At 43.6% G+C, this 25,918-nt stretch overlaps 1 protein-coding gene across 4 annotated transcripts in view; it reads right to left on the bottom strand.

Moving 5' to 3' along the window:
- Positions 1 to 25,918, bottom strand: part of RCOR2 (REST corepressor 2) — a 164,497-nt gene that overhangs the window by 29,310 nt on the left and 109,269 nt on the right. For all 4 annotated transcript variants that reach the window (XM_073605393.1, XM_073605392.1, XM_073605390.1 and 1 more), the window contains 2 exons: positions 16,579 to 16,635; positions 7,642 to 7,725 (listed from right to left, as the gene is read on the bottom strand). In XM_073605393.1, coding sequence (XP_073461494.1) covers positions 7,642 to 7,725; positions 16,579 to 16,635 — 141 coding nt within the window. The remainder of the gene's footprint in view (positions 1 to 7,641; positions 7,726 to 16,578; positions 16,636 to 25,918) is intronic.

Raw genomic sequence — 25,918 nt, 5'->3', positions numbered from 1 at the left:
ACACTGCACCCAAAGGTGATATCTTCATGACCTTTTACATCTACTTGATAGAATCTGGTAAATGTATGGACTGAAGATCAAGTTGTGGCCTTGCAGATCTGAGCCATGGAGGCTTGGTGATGCACTGCCCAAGAAGCACTAACAGCCCTGGTGGAGTGCGCTTTAGTATGAAAAGGAGGAACTTTCCTCTTTAAACCATAAGCTTGAACAATCACTTGACAAATCCATTTAGAAATAGATTTCGACGCTGCCTGTCCTCTTTTCGGACCGTCTGGCAACACAAATAAAACATCTGTTTTATGAATCTGAGCGGTCACTTTCAAATAGACCTTGACCGCTCTCACCACATTAAGAGAATGTAGTGACCTCTCTTCCACAGAACGAGGTTCTGGAAAAAATGAAGGTAGAACAATATCCTGGTTTAAATGAAAACCTGACACTACCTTCGGTAGGAATTTAGGATGAGGCCGCAATACAACCTTATCCTTATGAATAATCAAATATGGCTCTTTACAAGAAAGAGCAGCCAACTCCGATACTCTTCTTGCAGAAGATATGGCAACCAAGAAAATTATATTCCTTGTCAAGAGGACTAAGGAAATATCTCGTATTGGCTCAAAAGGCCGTTTTTGTAATGCCGACAGGACTAAAGTCCCAAGGGTTCAGGGGTGGCCTAACTGGAGGATTAATTCAGGTTACCCCCTTAATAAAGTTATGAACCAGAGAGTGAAAAGCAAGTGGTCGTTGAAAAAACACTGATAAGGCCGACACCTGGCCTTTGATAGTACTCAGGGCCAGCTTCATTTCTAATCCCATCTGTAGGAATTCAAGGATCCTACCTATGACATATTTCCTGGGGTGCCAATCTCTGGATTCACACCAGGAGACATATACCTTCCAGACTCTATAGTATATGACTCTGGAGGCCGGCTTCCTAGCATTAACCAAAGTAGAAACTACTGAAGCTGACAGCCCATGGTCTTTCAGAATGTGGGTCTCAATAGCCAAACCGTTAAATTTAGCGTTTGTAAGGTAGGATGGGATACCAGACCTTGTGAAAGAAGGTCTGGCCACAGTGGTAAGGTCCAAGGGTCCCCTACCGCCATCTTTATGATTTCGGCAAACCAAGATCTCCTGGGCCAAAAGAATCACCTCCTTCCCTTCTTGCTTGATCCTGTGAAGAAGGCACGGAAGCAGCAGCAGAACAGGAGGGAATGCATAGATCAGTGAAAACTGATCCCATGGAAAAACCAAGGCATCTGTTCTGTATACCAACGGATCCCTTGTCCTTGACACAAAGTTGTCGATCATGTTGTTGAGCTTGGACGCAAACAGATCCACGTCCGGAACTCCCCATCTTTGACATATTGACTGAAAGATGTCGGGTGAAGGGACCATTCGCCGGAAACATTTGTTGGCAAATCAAGTAGTCTGCCTGCCAATTCTTTATTCCTGGAATGAAAATTGCTGATAGGCAAGGAATGTTGTTTTCTGCCTAAGATAGAATATGATTCACCTCTCTCTGGGCTACACGACTTCTCGTGCCCCCTTAGTGATTGATATAGGCCACCGCTGTGGCATTGTCAGATTGGATCCTGACAGGACAGATCCGTAATCTGAGCGTCAAGGCCTCTAGGGCCAGGCGTACTGCTCCAATCTCTAGAATATGGATGGGCAAGGTCCTCTCTGATTTGGACCATTTCCCTTGGACAGACGCTTCTTCCAGGACTGCCCCCAAGCCCAGAAGGCTGGCATCTGTTACCACCTTCCAGGTGACTGGTAGAAAGGATTTTCCTTTTTGAAGATTCCTGGATATCAACCACCAATTGAGGCTCTGACGCACTTCGGAGGATAAACGCATTGGGAAGTCCAGAGCTTGGCCCTTCTTGTTCCAAGTTGACAGAATACAGTTTTGCAGCAGTCTTGAATGAAACTGCGCATAAGGAACTGCCTCGAAGGAAGCCACCATCTTTCCCAATAATTTTATGCAAAGTCAAATATAAGGACTCTTTGTTTTGACAACTGAATCAGTCCCTTTATGGAACCGATTCTTCCTGGGACAAAAACACCTTCTGAACTGTATCTATGATCAGCCCCAAGTACTGTAATCTCCTTGATGGTTTTAAGGAGGATTTCTCTAGGTTGAGAATCCAACCTAGGTATTCTAGGTAGCTGACTGCGGTGACCAAACTTTGGTTTAAGCGGGTTACCAGCTGATCTATCAAGAGTAGATTGTCTAAGTAGGCTAGTATCATTATACTTTGAGCCCTTAACCTGGCTAAAGGAGGAGCCAGGACCTTTTTAAAAACACTTGAGGTGCAGTAGCTAACTGAAAGGCAGAGCTACAAACTGAAAATGAAGATTTTCTACCTCGAAGCGTAAAAATTTCTGATGAGCGGGGAAAATTGGCACATGGAGATAAGCATCCTTGATGTCGATTGACGCCAGAAATTCTCCCCCTTGTAGGATGGAGACTACTGATCGGATTGACTCCCTGCAAAAGGAACGGATATTCAAAAACTGGTTTAGATCTTTGAGACCTAAAATGGGTCTGACATCCCCGTTTAGAACCGTGAAAAGGTTTGAAGAAAAACCTAATCCTTTCCCTTCCAAGGGGACCACCGATATCACTCTTTGAGACAAGAGATTATCCAAAGCTAGAAAGAGAGACCTTTTTTTCACTGGATCTCTAGGAACGTTTGATCTGAGAAGACGAGGAGACAGGAATTCTCGGAACTCTAGTTTGTAACCTAGAGAAATTGAGGAAGCCACTCATCTTGTCTTGACATTGTTCCTGCCAGACCCTTGAAAACTGTAAAAAGCCTTCCCCCCACTCAAGCGAGCGGGGGCGCCCCTTCATAAGGAGGCTTTAGTAATTTGTTTTGTGGGTTTCCTCCCCCAGGTCCTCTTTTGGCCCTGGGACTGACCCTGAGGTTTACCTCTTGAACCTGACGGTGGAGGCAGTCGTGACTGCCTGCAGGCTGATGCCCCCAGCACTGGAGAAGAAGCACGTTTAAAAGAAAAATGCTTAAACTTCTTCTTAACCGTTAAAAGGGAACTTATCCCATTAGAAATTCTTTGGACATACTTATCCAGATCGTCTCCAAATAACCATTGACCATGAAATGGGAAACTGGCCTAGAGCTTTTTGCATGGCGTTTTAGCTGACCAATTTTTCAACCATAGGATTCTACGCACATGTACCAGCCCTAGCATGAGCCGTGAGGCCTGGAGAATAGACTCTTTCATAGCATCTACTGTAAAACACAACGCTTCTGATATACCGGCCAAATCCTGGGCCTGCTGATCAGGAATAACCTTAAATACCTCTATAAACTGGTCCTTTAAGGACTGAGATACTCGGATCGCTGCCCGTGCAGGCTGAACGACTGAACCTGCAAGCGAAATATAGGTTTTTAAAAAGGAATTCAAACTTATCTGTTGGATCCTTTAGCATATGAGCATTGTCTACTGGACAAGTCAGGTTTTTGTTTACAGAGGACATAGCAGCGTCAATTGCTGGAATTCCCCATTTTTTATAGAACTCATCCTACATAGCATAACGTATTGAAAACTTTTTTGGAGGGAAAAAAAACTTTATCTGGGTGCTCCCACTCAGAATACATTAGCTTTCTTAGCCATGAATGGATAGGAAAGGCATGAACAGATTAGGGAGGCTTTAGTGAACCCAAACCAGAGGTGGGCTCATCGACTGACTGCATTACTGGCAGTAAAAATGTGGAGCGGACCAATTTAGTGAGGGATTGTACCAATCTTTCCTGTGAACCTGATCTTTCTATATTAGGTTCTTCGGAGGAGGAGACATCAGCCTTTTCCTGGTCCTTTGAGAGAAATTAGTCATCTCTCGCCTTGTTCCTCAGCATGAGGGTCCTGAGCAATGGACGGGGATCTGCTATGCTCAGTCCCACTCTGAGATGCGATTAAAGCATCAATTTTTTCCTCCAAACTTAAAATGGTTGAAGAAAAAAACCTCCTTAGTAATATACACAGGGGCTGCAGTGTTAAGAGCAGCTGCAACACTTGCCCCTCCTGATGGCTCACTCTGACCAGCCATATTACTCTCAGGGGAGGATGCCATCTTTTTTGAGATGGTACTAGGCTGCCGTGTGACTATAGTCCTTCTAGAGCCTTTTTTTAGGTGTTTTTAACCCCCCTTCCGACCATAGCCTGATGCACAAAGCAGAGGTACTATCAGAAGGAATGCATCCACTGCTTGAGCAATAGCCCAGCTCTGCTCCTGCCATTAATGCTCAGCCTGATGCAGTAGTAAATGTGTCAAAAGGAATGCCTGCGTTACCAAAAACCTCTTGCATGCCACCTTTGCTCGTGTCCCTCTGCAGCTTGCAACAGCAAAAATGGTGCCTTTTAAAACACCTTTCCCGCGCTCAGCTTTGGAGGACGCCAACGCTGCGCTAAGCCCCCCCCCCAGTCTACGGCCCTTCCTCTCTCTCTTAAGAGTTTTTACCGCGTGAGCACGGGCTCCGATCCTATGGGATCAGCAGGGAGAGAGGCAGTAGTGGCGAAGGGGGGCCTGGAAGCCGCCAAGCGGCGTGCCATTCGCGCGCCCTTTTTTTATTTAAAAAAAATAAAAAAAATTTAAAGAGCTCCTTCCCTAAGAAGAGGGGAAGAAAAAAAAAAAAAAACACAGCATAGGGGGGGTCTGGAGGGGAGGACCCCCCCAGACTTACCGGAGGTCTGCTGCCGGCCGAAGAGAAAACTTCAGTTTTCCTGGATACATCGTGAGCTCTCTGAGAAGCAAGAGACGGTAAGTGCTCTATACAGCTCCCAGTGGTGACACAGGCATGACAACATTTACTAAATTAAAGGAGACATTCATAAGAAAAATCTTTAAAAATTTCTTAGAAGACTCCACTTACCTTTCTGTGGCAAACCAACAGACCCAATCTTCACCCTTCACGGTGGGTTCTGTTAAACCTTCAGGAGCTGGGGATCCTCGAGGAAACCCACAATCCTGGACCTGTAATAGCACCACCGCCAGTAAAACTTTATGGCCTTAATATCAAAAAGTACTGGATCCCGGGGTCCAGCTCTTTAAAAGAGAAGCGTTACAGGAAAGACCTTGTTTCTTCAGATACGAGGCCGGGTACCATTCAATTCGGCCAAAAAGACACTTTGAATGGATCCGGCTGCATGGCTAGCCCCAGCAAGGATTGCTCCAGTGGAGCTCAGCACAGCACATCTTCACTCGTGACCAACACCTTAGACACTGGCGAAAAAACTGAGGTACTCCCAGTAGTGGGAGGGGTTATATAGCGAGTGCACTTTTTTGTCTTAGGGCGTCCTTGTGTCAATCACCTGAAGGTGGCCGATAACCCACATAGTAACTACTATGGCTCTGTGTCCCGTGATGTACAATAAGAAAAATCAATTTCATACAAGTCTATGCCATAGGTTTTATAACCATTCCTTCTGTTCCCTTGGCCTGCCTTTGGTTTATATGAGACATTGCTGGACATCAAATAGATTAAATGCAATCTTGTTCTGTGAAAATTTTATGCTACACTATTTTCATTATAAAACTGGGCAATTGCGAATGCCCTACAAAATATACATTGTTTTAGAAATGTCATATGTCCTCTACAAAGAAAGTCAATATTTTTTGCTAACACTGCTTTATAACTCTGTCAATACTGTATTCTTAGGTTACGACAAATACTTTTATTGTATTCGTGCTACTCTAAGGCCCTGACGAAGCGGGGTTTCCCGTGAAACGCGGAGGCTATATATTCGATCTATCGCACCAGGATCAGCACATACTGGACCAAAATAACAGTAACTGTATTTTTACAACTGTAACTTGCTCTTAATCAATAGATGAAAAATAAAGTTTAATTGCATATTTTAAACCTGTGGTATTTATCTTTATATTTACCTCCTATAGGGTTTGAATAAAGTCCCACCCCATCTCACCTTTACCCTTGATTTTGTATCTTTTTTGGGATGGTACCTATGTAGGGTTTTAATTGTTCTACATTCACAGCCACCCGTGTGCAATTTGATTGCCTCAAGTTACTTTCACACTGGCAATTTAGGCCGGTGCAAATTGTAGACAGCAGGAATCTTCTTATTCCAGCTTCAGTTGTGAGCTGCTAGGTGCAGCCGCCAGACCCATTCATTATGACAGATCGCTGGTAGCTGCAGCAATTTGTCATTGTTTGCACAGGCAGCAATTACCTTCGGTGATCGCTGCTGAATGCACACAAAGTGCAGCTCCAAAATGCATAGCCATGTCCCTTTTGTCCTCCAGCAGCGCCTGACATCACTTCTGGTCCAGCCCTACACTTCCAAGATCCCTGACTTCCTGGTCCCTGGTTCCAAGCTTGCTTCCTGGTTTCTTCCACCTGGCCAGTGGTGGTGAGGCCGTTTCCTGGAATGGAGTGATCTGCCATCCATCCACATGGGATCTGTACTGGGATGTGCTTATGACAGGTGCCATATTTTGCTACCCTTGTGAGTTTTTTTTTTTTATATCATTAAATTCTTTCCGATACACACACACTGGTGTTTTTTTCTTAACACTATATATCTCTCACCCTACTCCTAAATGAAGCTTTGATGCGAAACATGATGCGCTTGAGGTGTTTAACAGTCTAACGTTAATGATACCTAGTTACATATACTATAACTATATATAAACTATATATTATTTGTACTTATTGGGTCTTCATGTAGCCTCTGAGGGGTTAGCATGCATGGCTGTGAACATGGTTTTCTTTTAACATTTATTTAGAAATAAAGATCCTAATTTTGTTTGTGAGCAATTCATTTGACTTACTTGAAAATTTATGGTATCCCAATAATATATGGAAACAATATCATGGGACTTCTTGGTCCTCATATATAGTAAAGTGTGAGAAAGGCAAAGTTAAATGTAGCTGTGCTCACTTTTAGGATTTAAATATGTACAGAAGAGCTTAAACAACCAATCATTCAAAAGGAAGTTAGATTTTTAATTCCCCTATGCAACTGGATATTTGTGATATGTATGGTTTGATAAATCCTTCTCTCGTCGATTTGAGGACACTTCAATGTTGAAGTAGCGCCTCCAATGATTTTAAATTAAACTGGTCATTGATTTTATACTTTAATGGTTAGCAACAGAGTTACATCTCTGCATAGATCTGGAACCATGTACAAATTATTTCCCGAGCAGCCCAGGAACCCTTAACCCACCCCAAACGCAGGAAGCATAGCTGCAAGTTTGCTTAGGCAGGCCATACACGGTGCAAAATTCTTTCCTGCAACCACAGAAAGCCCCCTTGTTCTGGCCCTGCCTGCCTCTTATTTGACTTCAACAAAATGTTGTCAGAATCGGTAGGATCATGCTGCATGACATGGCGAGAGCCAGGATGGTAAAAGCATAGTATGTAACCATGCTCTGAGCTACCAAAGGGCCACTAAGAATTTTGCAGTGATACTAGTGGTATTGTAAAGTCACTTTAAAGACAAAGACATTTTTTAATAATGGTTGAAAGGCATATTACTAGTGTGCATCTGTTATACTATGAAGAAAGTATATATTTGTCTCATAGATGCACGGAGTGAAAACAGTGTAGTCCTTCATTTTTTTATTTTACTTTAAAAAGGACATGCACTTACATTTTGTATCTGGTATTACATGGCTTGGTGACCAAACTAACATATTCTGCATTTCCTCATCTTCATCAGGTGGTGGCGCCTTGCCTGTTAAAATTTAGGAAAGAACCAACATGAATAGAGTAGACAAGCTTTGCATTCTATGGCTAAGGTCAGTGCACAGTACAGATACCCAGGGTCTCCTATATATTTAAATACCTTTACTAAATGAACCAGTAACGCACATTAATCTATCCCACAGAACATCAGTATTAAATAACTAGACATTTAACAAGGGATTTTTTTTTTTTTTTATATATTACAAAAAAACACCTTTCAAAAAAATGTTAATTGTATTTATTGCATATAAATAGATTTTATATTTACCACCTGTAGACAGTAGGTAAAATAATTAAGGTTACCCTCAATTTTTTGTTTTACCAAGCCGACTTCTTTGCTGAGAATAGCCAAATAGTCTTTTAATTGCTCTGTGGCAATAAAGTGGTTCTAAAGGCAGAAGGTTTTGGATCTTAATGCATTCCAATGCATTAACCACTTGCCTACTGGGCACATTTACCCCATTTCTGCCGAGGCCAGTTTTCAGCGTTGTCAAACTTTGAATAATTGCGCTGTCATGCAACACTATAAAGCTCTATTTGTGGGGGGAAAAAAATGATAAAAAAAAATAATAATAATAATATCACACAGTATAGTGTTGCATGACCGCGCAATTGTCATTCAAAGAGTGATAGCACTGAAAGCTGAAAATTGGCATGGGCAGGAATGGGGTTTAGGTGCCCAGTAAGCAAATGGTTAAGGTCTGAATGAGTCAGGTGAGGAAACACCATCTACGTCTGATAACTCAGTATTTCCCCAAACTATATTAAAAAACAAAAAAACAAAAACAAACAAAAAACAAGATTAATCGGCGCAGCCTTTCCTCAACCACAAATTCAAATCACAATAAACAAAACCCCAATTGCTGCTCACACATACAAGTGTTCTCACTTCACTTATCCAATTGAACTAAAATACATAAATAGTGCAGCGCAACTGGTAACAAAAACAAAATCCTGTGTTCATGTCCACAAAAAGTAACAAACCTAGACAAATAATGTACAAAAAGGAAAATAAACAAATATATCTGAATGAAAAACAAACTGAATTGCTTAAAAAGAACAGTTCATGTGCTCCTTTCAACAAATGAGGTGTTAAAGTGTTTGTTTACCCTATCATGCAAGTCTATGCCAGTCACATGTCTTTTATAAAAACGAGCAATGTAAACACATGTTTAGAGCTGTCATCAGGCAGGTCACATGACTCACAACCGCTGTACAGCGCTGACGGATGGCTTCTGCAGGAGGGGGTCGTGATCTCCCTCTGACGCCAGCCGGGGAGATCATTGTCGCTCTGCCCCTCCTGTCGTATCCCTGAAAGCCGTCCGAGAGTCACATGACTGGCCCAAAGAGTGCGCTAAACAGGTACTTACAATGCTCGTTTTTATAAAAGAATAACAGTGCTAGGTCTGCCTATAATACAGAGCTGGCGGTGATCATTTCTAATTTTTTATTTTACAAATAGCGGCGGTTGGCTGAGACACACAACAAGTTGCTTGCAGGCAGAGAGGAGGGGGTGAGGGGGAGAGGGGGAGAGCTGAGAGCAGGCTGCGCATGACGAAGGGACGCAAACTAACCATGGTGGTCAGGGCTCAGTAGCCCTGACCACCGAGGTCAGTACAGAGAGGGGGATACAGGAAGTGGAAGGCTCAGGGAGGTTTTTTACAGTTTAGAGAGGGGCAGATTACACAGCACAAGCACTGTGCTGTTTAATCTGCTTTAAGGGACCAGGATCTGCATTTTTTTTTTTTTCGGGGTTAACAAACACTTTCATTTACTTATCTTTTCCACCTCCATGTATAAAAGGATACTTATATGTAACAAGTGCTCATAAAATCCTCCACTGATAAGATAGCAGTTCTAAACACACAGTTCCCCAATAGGGATGACACCAGGTGAGAAACTCCACCTGGTGTCATCCCTATTGGGGAACTGTGCGTTTAGACCTGCTGGTAATACAGTGGTCTAAATGTAAGGCGAGCTGCCATCTTATCACCAGTGGAGGATGTTAGGCCACTTTCACACTGGGGCGGGGGTTGACGCCTAGTTTTAGCATCGCTTTACCGTCGTTTTAGTGGCGTTTTCTTGGCCACTAGTGGGGCGCTTTTAACCCAAGCTAGCGGCCGAAAAAGGGTTAAAAGCGCTCACAAAGCGCAGGCTATTGATTTCAGTGGCAGGGGCGGTGTACACCGCCCCAAAGATTCTGCTTGCAGAACTTTTTTTCCCATGTCCTGCAAGCGCACCGCCCCAGTGTGAAAGCACTCGAGCTTTCAGACTAGGGCTGCAGAAGAGGCAGTTTACAGGCACTATTTTTAGCGCAAAAAACGCCTGTAAAACACCTCAGTGTTAAAGTGGCCTTATGAGCACTTGTTACATATAAAGTATCCCTTATACACGAAGGTGGAAGAGATAGGAAAATGAACAAATTTGTTGAAAGGAGCACATGAACTGTTCTTTTGAAGCAATTCAGTTTGTTTTTCATTCACAGATATTTGTTCATTTTATTTTTTGTACATTTGTCTAGTTTTGCTACTTTTTGTAGACACAAAGACAGGATTTTGTTTCTTTGTTACCAGTTGCATACATACCCTTTAAAAGAGCCAGTTTGCCAAGCACTCCTGTTGTGGGCTAGCATGTAAAATACCTCTTGACAGGTTAATATTCTATCACCTGTACACAATGTTTCCAAACCATCTCTTGGGCTTTAAAATAGCTCAAAATACCTAAAATACCTTAATGTTTATATAAAGCCAAACTCCCCCCCCCCCCCCCCCCCCAAGTTTAAGATTTGGGAAGGCTTAAAACTTTATCAAGGTTTTGCAGTCAGTTTCCAACTGGGGAGATGTCCCTTCACTTCCTTGTCTTGGAGAAACAAGACGAAAAAAAATGGGATTTTTAAAACAGCTTACCTGTAAAATCCTTTTCTTGGAGTATATCACGGGACACAGAGCACCATAGTAATGACTATCTGGGTTATATGCTACCTTTAGGTGATTGGACACTGGCAATCAATAGTAAGAAGGTTCCTCCCATATAACCCCTCCCATACAGGAAGTACCTTTAGTTTTGTAGCAAGCAATGAAGATCCCAGAAAAAGAGGGGAGGGACCTCTGTGTCCTGTGATGTACTCCTAGAAAAGGATTTTACAGGTAAGCGGTTTTAAAAATCAATTTTTCTTTACGTACATCACGGGACACAGAGCACCATAGTAATGACTATCTGGGATGTCCTAAAGCAATGCCTTTGAGGGGAGGGAACATTCCTAGATCCCCCCTTTTTTTAGGCTCCAGATTATAAAGCTGCTTGCAGCACGCTCTGGCCAAAAACAGTCTCTTTTTGAGACCTAACATCCAGTCAGTAAAACCTGGTGAATGTATAAACAGAAGACCAAGCGGCCGCTTTGCAAACCTGAGCCATAGTCACTTGTTGGCGCACCGCCCATGACGTACTAACTCCTCTGGTAGAGTGAGCCTTGAGATATCGAGGTGGAACCTTGTGTTTCAACTCATAGGCCTGGATAATGACCTGACCAATCCACCTAGAGATTGTAGAACTAGTTGCTACCGGTCCTTTCTTAGGACCCTCAGGCAGAACAAAAAGTGAGTCAGACTTCCGAAAAGGGGCTGACATATCTAAGTAAACCTTGACAGCTCTCACCACATCCAGTGAATGGAGCGATCTTTCCTCCTTAGATTTAGGGTTAGGAAAGAAGGAAGGTAAAATGATATCCTGATTCAAGTGAAAACTGGAAACCACTTTGGGTAAAAAAATCTGGACGGGGCCGCATTACCACCTTGTCCAGATGAATAAACAGAAAGGGGTTTTTCACAAGAAAGGGCGGCCAACTCAGAAACCCTTCTAGCTGAGGTTATAGCCACCAAAAAAGACCAATTTCCTAGTTAATAGGATCAAAGGAATACGCTTAATAGGCTCAAAGGGTTGACTCTGTAGAGCTGAAAGTACTAAGTTCAAGTCCCAAGGGCATAAGGGCGGCTTAATTGGTGGTTCTAAATGTAGTACTCCTTTGACAAAGGCTCGTGCTAAAGAATGAGATGCGATTGGCCTCTGGAAAAAAAAACGATAAGGCCGAAATTTGTCCCTTAATAGTTCCTAGGGATAGGTTTAAATCAATTCCTGTTTGCAGAAAGGCAAGGACCCTCCCGATTGTATACTTGCGAGGGTGCCATCTTCTCCTCTCACACCATGAGATGTACGACTTCCAGACTCTATGGTAAATTTTTCTAGACACTGGCTTTCTAGCATTTATTAAAGTAGACAGAACAGACCCTCTGATACCACGGTCTCTTAGTACTCTGGTCTCAATAGCCATGACATAAAATTCAGCGACCGTAAAGAAGGATGGTATATGGGACCTTGGGACAACAGTTCTGGGCGGAATGGAAGGCACAATGGGTCCCCTACCACCATTACTGCTCCCCAGCCGGGACGACTGGCATCTGAAGTTATCACCTTCCAGGTTACCGGCGGAAAGGACTTCCCGCTTTTCAAGTTGCTGGTCTTTGACCACCAGGAGAGGTCCTGTTTTACCCTTGGGGATAGAGACATTGGATGATCCAGGGTTAGAACAGACTTGTTCCAAGCCTCCAGGATAGTTTTTTGGAACAATCTGGAGTGAAACTGCGCATAAGGAACTGTGCTGAAGGAGGACACCATCTTGCCTAGCAGTCTCATGCACAGTTGAATTGAGGGTCTTTCTACCCCTTTGATTTTTCTGACCAGCTCCACTATTAAGCTGACCTTTAAGGGGGGTAAAAACACCCTTTCCTGGGTCGTATCCAGGATCAGGCCTAGATATGTCAAGATTCGAACTGGATGAAGGGCTGATTTGTCCATATTCAGAACCCAGCCTAGGCATCTCAGAAAATGAACGGTAGTTGAAACGTTTTCTATTGGGGTGGAATAGGACTGGTCCTTTAACAGAAGGTCGTCCAGATATCCTACCACCAAATATCCTTTGGGACCTTAGAGAAGCCAACACTGGAGCCAACACCTTTGTGAAGACTCGAGGGGCCTTAGCCAGTCCGAATGGAAGTGCTACAAACTGGAAATGACACCCCTCTACTGCGAAGCGTAGAAATCTTTGATGTGGACCGAAAATTGGCACATGTAGGTACGCATCCTTGATGTCTAAAGATGTGACTACTGAACAAACCGATTTCATACGGAAGGTTTGGACACTTAGAAAGGAATTGAGAGACTTGAGGTCCAGAATGAGCCTTACCTCCCCATTCGGCTTCGGCACTGTAAATAGGTTTGAATAGAACACTTTGAACTTTTTTTTGTGCAGAACCTCGATAATCACCCCCTGCCTTTCTAGCTGTTCTAAGGCTAGGAATAGGCCTTTCTTTTTCTCTGGGTCCGATGGGACTCTTGATACCAGAAACTGATTTGGGGGAAAATCTTGGAACTCTATTTTGTAACCTTGTGTTATAGTGGAAATGACCCACCTGTCCTGCACCAACCTTGCCCAAGCATCTGCGAATCGCTGCAGTCTGCCCCCACCTGTAAGAGTGGGGACGTCCCTTCATAAGGAGGACTTGGAATTGGCCTTGGCCGGCTTTTGAGTCCAAGGTCTCTTTTGACCTTGAGGTTTCTTAAAGGCAGGTGGTTGAGGCCGTCGATACTTCTTGGGAGAAAAGGCGCCTGGCCCAGGAGCGTTAGGAATTTTAAAGGAGGGCTGCTTAATCCTAACAGAAGCAAGGAGCTCTTTCCGCCTGAGATTTTTTGGATATATCCAGATCTTCTCCAAACAAACGTTCCCCATGAAAGGGAAAAGCCGCGAGCAGCCTTTTGCATGGCATCTCGGCTGACCAGCTCTTTAGCCACAAGACTCTGCGCATACCTATTGAGAGTAGCGCAAAATGAGACATCTGCTGGATTGAGTCCTTTAATGCGTCTACTGCAAAACAATGCGCGAGGAAGTTCTGACAATTCGTCAGAATATTCCTCCTGAACAGGCAGGTTCCTGACCAATCTTTTAAAACATTCCTTCAGGGATTGGCTGGTTGCACTGCTGACCCAGCCACCGCAAAGGAGGCCTTTAGTAAGGATTCCAGCTTTTTATCTGCTGGATCTTTAAACCCTTGGGCATTATCCACTGGACAGGTTAAGCTTTTATTCACTGAAGAAATAGCAGCATCCACTAAAGGCGTATCCCACCTTTTTTTGAATTTTTCCTCCATAGGGTATAAAAAAGAAAACCTCTTTGGAGGTAAGTATATCCTGTCCGGGTGGTCCCAGTCAGCATAAATCAGCTGCTCCAATAATGGATGCACAGGAAACGCCCGGGAAACCTTGCTGAGGTCGCAAGGATCCTAATGTAGAACAGGAAAGTTCTGGCCCCTGTACAGGGGGTAACTTAAATCCTGCTCTTACCATCTCAGCTAAAAACTGGATAAACAATTTTTGGGATTGTGAAGCCGACAATGGTTCTTCAGAACCTGAGTCCCCCGCTAAGGACTCTTCAGCCTCTGCTTCCTTATCCCCTACGGCCACCTCCTCAAAATCCTCTGCCCATTCTGGATCCAAATCATAAGGACCCAACTGGCTAAGGGAGTCCTGGTGCTCAAGTGACTCTGCACTTGGACCAGGCTCAGGAGAGGGAGATCTATGCCATTTTTTTCCCTCCCTGTGTTACTGAGGCAATCATACCTGCTATTTTGCCTTCCAGGCCAGCAAGGGCTGACGTTAAGTAATCCTTAGTAACATAAGCCGATGCAGGGATATTGGTGGTGGCCACTACGCCTGACAAGTGCAATGGCTCAGCCAGGCCAAATGCAGCAGGTCTTTCAGGGGCGATAGATGCTGCAGTAGCCGGAGGTTGATCTCCTGTTTTTGAAGGAGTCATTTTAACCCCTGGACTAGCCCTGTTCCCCGTGCCTCGTTTTCTGGAAGACATTGCTTACAAGGTTTTGAGGAAAACTCACTGTGCTATATGGCTGTATCAGCTATAGCAAATACTATGGCCTCCTTTAAGGAGTTGCAAATGTCCATACTCACGTGCCCAGCTCTGTGTTCCACCGCAACAGGCTCCCGGCTCACCTGAGCCAATATGACAAGCACTGACACACGCAGACCCCCAACTTCCCTCTATATGCGTGCACCGTCAAGTGACGTATGCACGCCCGGGCCTTACTGCGCATGCCCGCGGGGAACATGCGGCGCCGCCAACCCGCACACGCCAAAGTGCGCACAGGTGGGAGAAGGTGCAGCGCCCGTTCAATGCACGCGCACGCTTCCCGCGTGCGCGCGACTAGTCCGTGCGGGAACCCCCGCCTGAGTGTATTTTTGCGGCCTATCTGGGAACTATTATAGTGGGCACAAAAAGACACGAAAATCTGGCCATAACATTACTTAGTAACAATGTAATAAATGGGGCCTCCCGAGGAAGCACTCACCGATCCTCGCAGCAGGGCCTGAGCTTAGGCCCAATCTTCCCCCATCACCGCGGGTAGCGTCACTGAGGACCTTCAGGGACCGGGTCCCCTTTTGTTTAAGGTCCACACCCCTGGACCTGTAAAGCACCCTTTAGGTTTCCTTGGGCAAGTAAAAGACCAGGAATACCATATCACAAGGGTCCAGCTCCATAAGGACACATTACAGGCAAAAACCTGTTCTTGAACCAGGGCTCGGGTACCATCCAATTTAGCATGATATGCCATCCGAATGGATCCAATTATAACATCCTCACTGGGACATTATTTGAAGAAAGAGCTTCCACAGCTCCTTCACCTTCAAGACACTGGCAAAAAACTAAAAGGTACTTCCTGTATGCGAGGGGTTATATGGGAGGAACCTTCTTACTATTGGTTGCCAGTGTCCAATCACCTAAAGGTAGCATGCTCTGTGTCCCGTGACGTACGATAAAGAAAAGATGAAATATCAAGTAAGTGAACAGATTTCTCAAAAGGGAGTTGACATAGAACCAATGTCCCCTATTGGAGGCTTTTCCTTCATTTATTGCTCTGACAACTAAAAAAATTGCACCCAGTTTGTCTCAGTGGTGACCAGAAATAAACCTCCCAAATGACATATCAATTATTACTTGACAAACAGTTTCCAGGTTTTATCGTCAAAGCCTAATTGAACAAGCTGGAGTTAGAAACTGATTGGCTACCATGCACAGCTGCACCAGATTCTGAAGCCCTGATCCTCCTCTTTTCGGGTACCCCGCTGGTGCTCTTGGCCCCTCCCCGCTGCTGAGCCACTGCTCTGTGTGTCCATTCACATACGGAGCGTGGCTTGGCCCGCCCCCGCTCTCTTCTCATTTGCTTACTGGCTGTGATTGACAGTAGTGGGAGCTAATGGCTCCTGCTCCTGTCTTAGCCAATAAGGGAAAAAATAAATAAATAAATAAAAAAAAGAGACCCGAGAGGGCCACTGCTCTTGTGCACATTGCTGGAATGAGATGGGGACCAGGTAAGTATTAGGGGGGGCTGCTGCACACAGAAAGTTTTTCAACCTTCATGCATTGAATACATGAAGGTAAAAAACCTAGAGCCTTTACAAACGCAAGTAGTAAGTGACTGGGCAATGCTTGGGTTTCTCATCAGAAAGCCATTATTGCTTGTGTAACAAACTGCCAGGGGGCACCCACAAATGTTATACAAACTTTAAAAATGCCAATATAAAATTAAATTGTGTATTTTTTCTTTTGATGGTCTTACACTGCATTTCAGATAACAGGGTACTTGATCCTGGTAGAGATATTGGACCGCTTTCAAATATTAAAACAGTGATACACTAGCCTAGAAAATAGCAAAGACAAGCTAACATTCCTTTGTTTTGGTGTACCTCTTATAAGGGGGGGTAAACCTGGACATACCTGGATTATACTCTGGGAGTTGTGCTTGGTAATCGGACCCCACTCTGATCATACTATCTAAAAAGAACAAACAAAAGCACAGGTTTAGAAAACATGGAGTTCCTAAAAGAAATCTGACAGGAGAGAAAGATGTAAGTAATCAATGTGAACCGCCTTCTGAAAATACCAGTTGCTTGGTTGTTACTGGTTTAAGGTTTCCACTTCTGATTGGAAAGAGATGGCTGCTTCATAACTGCAACCTGTCTTGGCTCAGAGCACCTTCCTGAGACAAGCAGCGACCGGAGGAATGCAGAAGGAGGGGGGATATATCAGCCTGGGCATTCCTGCTGCCAATGCTGGTCTCAAGAACGTGCTCAGGCTGGGACAAGCTGCCATTATGAAGCAGCCATCTCTTTCCTAGCTGTTGTCAGATCAGCTGTGAAATGAGGAGCGAGGGTGCAGTTTGGACCTCATAGCAAGAGGTAGAATGCACCTAGCAACATGGGACAATGTACTACATGTAAAAGACAGACCTGTAAAATAATGATGATAGATCTTTACCAACATACAACGAGAACCAGCATTTTAAATATAAAGGTTTGCAGGGCTCTTGCACATGGCCGAACATTAGGCATATGACTAAGAGTAAAATACACTAGGTGTTGTGGTGCCCGGGAGTCATAGCTGCAGTGTATTGTCGCCCATTAAGATGCATCAGAGAAAAAGCTGTGCACGGGTGTGTGCGTCCAGCGGCATGCACACACAGATATATTTTTCAAATTATTACAAAGATACGCTGCAGCGGTGAATGCCGGGCACCATAACAAGCAGCATATTTTGGTCTGTATGGCTGCACACCTGGGAGTACAAAAATATGCAAGAGTCCTAAAAGCTCAAATCACACCAGAGGGCCTCCCCCCCCCTTTCCCTCTGTAGACGGACCACGGTTTATCATGACTGCTGAGCCCTGACACTGCGGTCAGTTTACGTGCCTCCGTCATCTGCAGCTCTGCTCTGTCCTCTCCTCCACCCCTCCCTGCCTGTCAGCTTGTACCAGTGTCTAACCTTCCCCTCCTGCTGCTGCAATAACTAATTGTCATGCAATCGCTGGTCTTCCATAATGCTATGTGCCTCAGTGTGTGTGCGCCATTCCATTCCATACCTTATTTCATAGCGCCGCTCACGTGACCGGGCCGCCTCTCTCCTCCTTGAAAACATCAGCGGGGGGATTCTCGGTCCCTCCCGCTGTAGCTGTCAGATTGAGAGAGGGGAGAGGCGGACAGTCACTTGAGCGTCACTAGGAAATAAAGTATACAGAGGCATTTTTTTTAATAAGGCACATAGTATTATGGAAGACAGGGGACTGCATGAAAATGACATAGTGGGTTTACAACCACTTTAGGTACATGTGAGATTTCAGGGTTTCCTTTTTAATACATTCACAGACCTTTCTAAAATTCTGTTTTCATGTTGTCATTATGGGGTACTTAGTGTAGGATTATTAGGAAAAAAAATGAATTTAAACAAACTGTAGTATCAGGCTGCAACATAACAAAATTGAAAAAAAAAAAAAAAAAGTGAGGGGGTCTGAATACTTTAGGAATGCACTGTACACACACACAAAAAGCAAAAAGTGATGGACTATAGCTTTCCTGAATTGCACACATTCATATTCTTTAAAATAAGTATGACATTTACATGTGGAACTGTGACCTTTGTAATTACATATCTCTGCAATAAGTGAGATTATTATATGTTGACAAATTTTGCAACATTCAGGGACGCGTTTTTGTACTGATGAAGTGCTCACAGCCAGCTTAAATATCTTCTAAACCTGTTTCATACTCATCCAGCAATGCACGTCTATGGGGGCACGTAAAAGACAAAGAGCACACATACCAGACAGGAACAAAGAAAAGCAGCACTAGCACTAGATGTAGGAAACAAAGTAGTCTATTTTTTCCCTTTCTGATTCCTTCTCTATCTGTATGCGTTGGGAGCTGCATGCAGAGAGAAAAAAGGAAAAACGCTCATAAAATGATAATTAACTACTAAGAAGCAGACAGACTGCAATAAAATAGTCGGGTGACCAGCTGTCTAATATGGATAGATGAGGAATAAATTACTGACATAGAGACAAGCATAACTCCTAATTGCATTGTTGAAAACTGCTAAGTATCATTATAAAGCATAAACTAGCTTTAGATTAGACTCCTCTGAATAAAAATCTTCAATTGCAGCTCTTGGCCCAGTTCCTGGTAGAGAGCTGCATTGGCAATCACTGGCCGATATTCTCCTAGAACCACAAGCAGTGTTGCCAACCCCCCTTGACTTTTTTTACTGGCAAAAACATGGAAAATTTACTGACGTAACACTTTTTTAATGACATCCTAAAAATATGCCTAAAACTCCTACTCTAAACTAAGAAAATCAATATTTGAACAGTATAAACAATATGGAAACACAAACAATACTACAACGACAAAAAAAAAAAAAAACAAAACAAAAAAACAGTGACAAAATGTGGGAATGACTAGGATAATGAAGGACCTAGGGCACTCTGGAATAAAAACGGAGAAAAAAAGAAAAAAGAAAAAAGAAAAAAAAAAAAAAAAAAAAAAATTGTACATCATGTATAGCACAACGCAGCGAACAGTATTGCATGGTCAGATTTTGCCTAATCATAAAAAGGGGCCTAAAGGAGGATCATTAGATAAAATCTATGCCTAGTCGCTGTATACACTGCAAGCGTATACCACAGTCCTTGTACCCACAAAATATTTCTAATTACTGTACCACAACTGACAGCCTCAGACACAAATAAAACCTCAAAAGGATTTTTTTTGTTTTTTTTCTTAAATTAAATGTTTCTATTTCATATGCTTTGATGTACAAAGCTTGTGCGACTTGGGACTGCAAAGTCACATGACAAGTTGTACCCCATGATTTCCAAAGAGTAACGTTCATATCTGTGCGACTTCAAGTCGAAGCGTCCCTGCACAACTTTGGTGCGACTTGAGGTCCATAGACCAAGATGACACAGGCATTGCGTCAAGTCGCATGACTTTCAGGTCACACAAGTGTGAATGGGGCCTAAAGAGGAGCTTCATTAAAACTAACAACTGTTGAGACAATAAACATCTTGGTCAGGACTATGAAATGTACAGCATAATGTATAGAGTGCAGGGGTCAGGATGAACCCTCAGTTTACATCAGAGTCCCCTTTCATCAAACTCTCCATCATTACACTATACATCAGGGTGCCCAGATTCCCTCCTTACAGAGTCTGCAGAGTTCCCCCATACAACAGATTTCACAGGGTTCCCCTTTAGGGCTCATTCAGACCCGTCCTCCATGCTGATCCGCTGCGTGTCCAATCTTCAGCCTTAGTAAGAAGAGCAGGCAAAACTGTAGTCCTTGAAGTGTTGTTTATTGGTACATCAGAGTGACAAAACTAACGCATTTCGGCAATAGCCTTAGTCCAGCCACCTTGGAGTTACATGCAGCCAGCCTATAGAAGGGGATGCTGATGTAGTGGCAGTCACTGCATCCACTTCTATGGGCTGCCTGCACACAGCTCCAAGGTGGATGGACACGTAACAGAAAGCAGCTCTGCACAGAAGAAAGAACTCAGAACATGCCTGAATGAGCCCTTATATCGGAGTCTAAGAATTCCCCCTTACATTGTAAGGAGGAACTCTGCAGGCTGATTTAACCCCTTCCCGCCGACCGTACGCACATATGCGTACTCGGCTTTCCGGGGTTATACCGGGATGATGCCCGCAGCTGCAGGCATCATCCTGGTACCGTTGTTTTCAGCGGGTGATCGGCTACCGGAGTATAACAACCGATGCGGCTAAAAGCCGCTCGGTTGTTATACCGGAGGAGCGGGAGGGGACATCCCCCCCCCCTCCTGCCGCCTCCCGCCGCTGTTACCGGGCCTCCCGTGCGATCGGGAGGCCCGGTGTCCAATCGGGAATCTTCGGCGGCTGGGGGCGGGCTGGAACGAAGCTGTGAGCGGCTTCGTTCCAGCCTTCTTGTTGTAAACGCGGAAGCGACGTCATGACGTCACTTCCCGTTTACTCGGCTGCCAATGGCGCCGAATTTAAAAAAGTACACAGTATTCAGAATCGCCGATCTGAATACTTTGAAGTGTAAAAGGAGGGATGGGGGGTCTTTTAGACCCCCCATCCCTCCATAAAGAGTACCTGTCACCACCTATTACTGTCACAAGGGATGTTTACATTGCTTGTGACAGCAATAAAAGTAAAAAAAAAAAAAAAAAATTTTTAAACACAATTTATAAAAGTACAAAAATAAATAAAATAAAAAAAAAAAAAAAAAAATTTTTAAAGTGCCCCTGTCCCCGCGAGCTCGCGCAGCGAAGAAAACGCATACGGAAGTCGCGCCCGCATATGTAAACGGTGTTCAAACCACACATGTGAGGTATCGCCGCGATCGTCAGAGCGAGAGCAATAATTCTAGCCCTAGACCTCCTCTGTAGCTCAAACCTGGTAACCGTAAAAAATTTTTAAAGCGTCGCCTATGGAAATTCATAGGTACCGTAGTTCGTCGCCATTCCACGAGTGCGTGCAATTATAAAGGGTGACATGTTTGGTATCTATTTACTCGGCGTAACATCATCTTTCACATTATACAAAAAATTGGGGTAACTTTACTGTTTGGATTTTTTAAAATTCATGAAAGTGTCACTTTTCCAAAAATTTGCGTTTAAAACACTGCTGCACAAATACCGTGTGATAAAAAATATTGCAACAATCGCCATTTTATTCTCTAGATTCTCTTCTAAAAAAATATATATAATGTTTAGGGGTTCTAAGTAATTTTCTAGCAAAAAATACGAATTTTAACTTGTAAACACCAAATTTCAAAAATAGGCTTAGTCATGAAAGGGATAAAAGGGGCCTCTGGAAACCACGATTTAAAAGGGAAAGCTGGGAACTATGATGTAAGGAGGGGACACCGATGGCCCGACACCCCCTTACATCAGACTTCCCCTTTAAACAGAGTCTGTAGAGTTCCCATTTATGTGTCCTCCTCACTCCACCCTTACCTTCATAACCACAGTTGCACTCCAGTCCCCTCTTACATTTCCATGTAGGCCACTGTGGACTGGCTTGGGCAGGCTCTAGGGTTCTGAGGTTGCACTTTAGAGGGCAGGCCAGGCTCAAGCAATAGTGCAGCAATCAAATCAGCTACATGTGAAAATAGGAGGCAGGGCAAAATAATAATAATCTGGGCTGCTTGTGTAAGATGGATGGACTGTTTGACCCATCCATCTACTGGCAGTGATTTTATGGACATTTTTTGTCCATGATGAACATTCACGGACAGGTGTAAAAATCACAGATTTTTACAAACTGTCCATGAATTTACGAATGGTTGGCAACACTGGCCAACAAGTTTCATGCGGCCAGAGATCAAGAGGGCAAATTTTAAAAACAGCAGAGGTGAACGACAGCCCTCAATTTCCCTGCCATTCAGCAGTAAAGTAACTGAATGCCATTTATGCTAGTAGCCGCCATTTTCCCAGCCAGAAGTCCAACCTTGCTTTTTGTTTGAGCCAAGTAAACATATCCTACACGTACTTTTTTTCTGTTGTGATCATCCACACTGCTCTTAGTTCACTTGCCAACGTTCTGTAAGACTATATTTATATATGGGGCTGCCACGGCTACACCTACGAAAAGTGTTCTGCGGTCAGATGCTTTTCAGAGGTGTATGACAGGTGGTGAGGAGGCTATATGTTGTCTTCTCACCACCCATTTTTACCCCTTAAATGTCACACCACTGTGCCAAAGTCAAAACAATTGGCTTGAATATCACGTTTGGCAGTCAGTTGTACATGGTGAACAACAGGGGGTGTAATTCTTGCCATGGCCGCAATGCTTCATATACGCATTCTCCGGTCTGTTGCGTTTGCAGCTTAAGAGGGGGCGGATGGGGGCAGTAAAAACGCAGCTTAACTGCTTGTTTTTTTTTTTACATCTCCAATAGCAAGTGTAAACAAGCCCTTAGGCTGGCACACCTAATCTCACACTGCATTGCACCAAGCAAATGCTTGGGAGCCGGAGACAGGTGCTTACTAGCAAAGCAGCCATGTCCTAGCGTTACAGGGCATGTAGGAAGACGAGACAAAGTACTACTTGTACTTTGCTCCATTGGGAGCTGAATACTGAAAAAATACATAATTAACAAAACAAATGGCTCATTATGAAGGAAAATATATAAGCAGCATGTAGTAGCAGTTAATCACACACATTTGGAGCAATATGCAATCATAAAAGATTATTTGCAGATTCTTGTGTGCAATACAATAGAAAAGTCATGTGATCCATCTGTGTATTGGTCTCTTTTATTAGTGTGCTTGAGCTCATGCAAGCATACAAAGCGCCACAATTTTTTGGTTAGCTATGAACTGGTGGACTATGGTGGTCTTTAAGCCAGTTGTGCAGCAAGTTTTATTTAATTAAACTCTAACACTCTAGTAACCACAACATATAATTTTAAAAACTGTGAAACGGCAGTGCCATTTACTGATCGCAGAACACAGTGTGGACTTTGACCGGTATTCAAAAGCTGCAGCCAACCCGCTATGACTCTGCCACTTTAAAGTTAGAAGACCCTATGAGGGCTCTGATGGACATTTAACATGGAACTTTTACCCTGATCTTAAAAGATAACAAAAACCCATTTAGAAACTGCGGACTAATGAATATAATGAATATCATCCTATAGAGCAGCGTGCTGTTGCGATTTTCAGTGAAAGGTCCACTTTAACAGCCAATGGGCAGCAACCACCCAAATGACATGGGTACTACACAAAGTAAACTCCCATAATTAAAGACAAGAAGAAGAATTGGGGCCCATTCTATTATGTGACTGTGGTTTAGGGTAAGAAATTAGGGTGTCCAGGAATTCATAAAATAAATAAAATTTGAGATGTGGATTTGTAACTATCCAGAAACAAGCTTTACGCAAGATATAATATGTAAACCTCAAGCCAAAAAAACAAAACACATTAGTGCAGATTTTTTGGATATTTTTCCTTTCTTCAAGTTTTGAAAAAAAAAAAAAAGGCACGCATGCATGAACGCAAACCGTTGCAGGGACGGTTGCTCTTCCCTAGCCACGCGACTCTGGAGGGTGAGCTGAAAAGTAGGAATTACATTCTTCTCAGTGTAATGTATATGTTCACAAAGTGTCAATTTGAGTAAGGGAGCATCGATGGAGATGAAGCAGTGAATGGGGAAGGCTCTGAACACCAGCTGGGAGCAAGGGGCTGAATGTGCAGGTGCGCTGTGCATTTGCATTGTAGTTCAATTTATAGTTCTGACTAGGAACATGCTTCAGAGTGACAACTAAGCATTGTCACCCTATGACAGGACGTTCTGGAGAAGATTTCTGGCAGGATCACAAAAAAAAAAAAAAAAAAAAAAAAAAAAAAAAAAAAGTATATATTACATTAAGTATTTTTGAGTTTACATACATTTTAAACTTGTACAAACTAGACTTTGCATTGTAGGTATATTTAAATACCCTTTACACCCTTTACCACTCCCTAAGACTCAACCTTCCCATTAAAGATTATGTAAATTCAAAACGTTATACTAGAGTAAGGAAGGGTTAAAACCCCTATTAAGTTTTTTTTTTTTTTTTTTTTTGCTGTCTCGGTATTACTGGGGAGATTTCCTGGAGACAGAACAGGAAATGACAGGGAATCCCTCCAAACTGAATGGAATTCTCCTCTTAAGAGAATGGTCATAGAAACATTTGTCTCCGTTGATAGATTTCCCCCTCACATCTTGCTCTGGAGGACAACTCAAAAATTATAGGATATCCCCCATTTTTTGTCTAGGTAACAATGGTCACCAGGACAAATACTGGAGGGGTGAATCTCCCCAGCAGGGACACAGAGCAATAAAAACTCGACAAAAGGTCTAGCTCTTCCCTACACTATCCAAATAATACACATACAGTGGGGCAAAAAAGTATTTAGTCAGCCACCAATTGTGCAAGTTCCCCAACTTAAAAAGATGAGAGGCCTGTAATTGTCATCATAGGTATACCTCAACTATGAGATACAAAATGTGGAATCAAATCCAGGCAATCACACTGTCTGATTTTTGAAAGAATTTGTAAATTATGGAGGAAAATAAGTATTTGGTCAATATGAAATGTTCATCTGAATACTTTGTTATATATCCTTTGTTGGCAATGACAGAGGTCAAACGTTTTCTGTAAGTCTTCACAAGGTTGTCACACACTGTTGCTGGCATGTTGGCTCATTCCTCCATGCAGATCTCCTCTAGAGCAGTGATGTTTTGGGGCTGTCGCTGGGCAACGCGGACTTTTAACTCCCTCCAAAGGTTTTCTATGGGGTTGAGATCTGCAGACTCGCTAGACCACTCCAGGACCTTGAAATGCTTCTTACGAAGCACTCCTTAGTTTCCGGGGTGGTGTGTTTCGGATTATTGTCATGGGAGGAGGTTTGCACTCAAAATCTCAGGATACATGGCCCATTCATTCTTTCATGTACACGGATCAGTCGTCCTGTTCCCTTTGCAGAGAAGCAGCCCCAAAGCATGATGTTGCCACCCCCATTCTTCACAGTAGGTATGGTGTTCTTTGGTTGCAACTCAGCATTCTCTCTCCTCCAAACGCGACAAGTTGTGTTTCTACCAAACAGTTCTACTTTGGTTTGATCTGACCATATGACATTCTCCCAATCCTCTTCTGGATCATCCAAATGCTCTCTAGCAAACCTCAAACGGGCCCGGACTTGTACTGGCTTAAGCAGGGGGACACGTCTGGCACTGCAGGATCTGAGTCCCTGGAGGTGTAGCGTGTTACTGAAGGTAGCCTTTGTTACGTTGGTCCCAGCTCTCTGCAGGTCATTCACTAGGTCCACCCCGTGTGGTTCTGGGATTTTTGCTCACCGTCCTTGTGATCATTTTGACCCCACAGGGTGAGATCTTGCGTGGAGCCCAAGATCAAGGGAGATTATCAGTGGTCTTGTATGTCTTACATTTTCTAATTATTGCTCCCACAGTTGATTTCTTCACACCAAGCGGCTTGCCTATTGCAAATTCAGTCTTCCCAGCCTGGTGCAGGTCTACAATTTTGTTTCTGGTGTCCTTCAACAGATCTGGTCTTCACCATAGTGGAGTTTGGAGTGTGACTGAACTTGTTATCAGTATAAAAGACACCTGTCCACAACCTCAAACAGGTGCCATTAATACAGGTAATGAGTGGAGGACAGAGAAGCCTCTAAAAGAAGAAGATACAGGTCTCTGAGAGCCAGAAATCTTGCTTGTTTGTAGGTGACCAAATACTTATT

This window comes from Aquarana catesbeiana, linkage group LG11 (genome assembly GCF_042186555.1).
Source record: "Aquarana catesbeiana isolate 2022-GZ linkage group LG11, ASM4218655v1, whole genome shotgun sequence".
NCBI lineage: Eukaryota > Metazoa > Chordata > Amphibia > Anura > Ranidae > Aquarana > Aquarana catesbeiana.
This window is presented reverse-complemented; position numbering and strand designations above follow the sequence as displayed.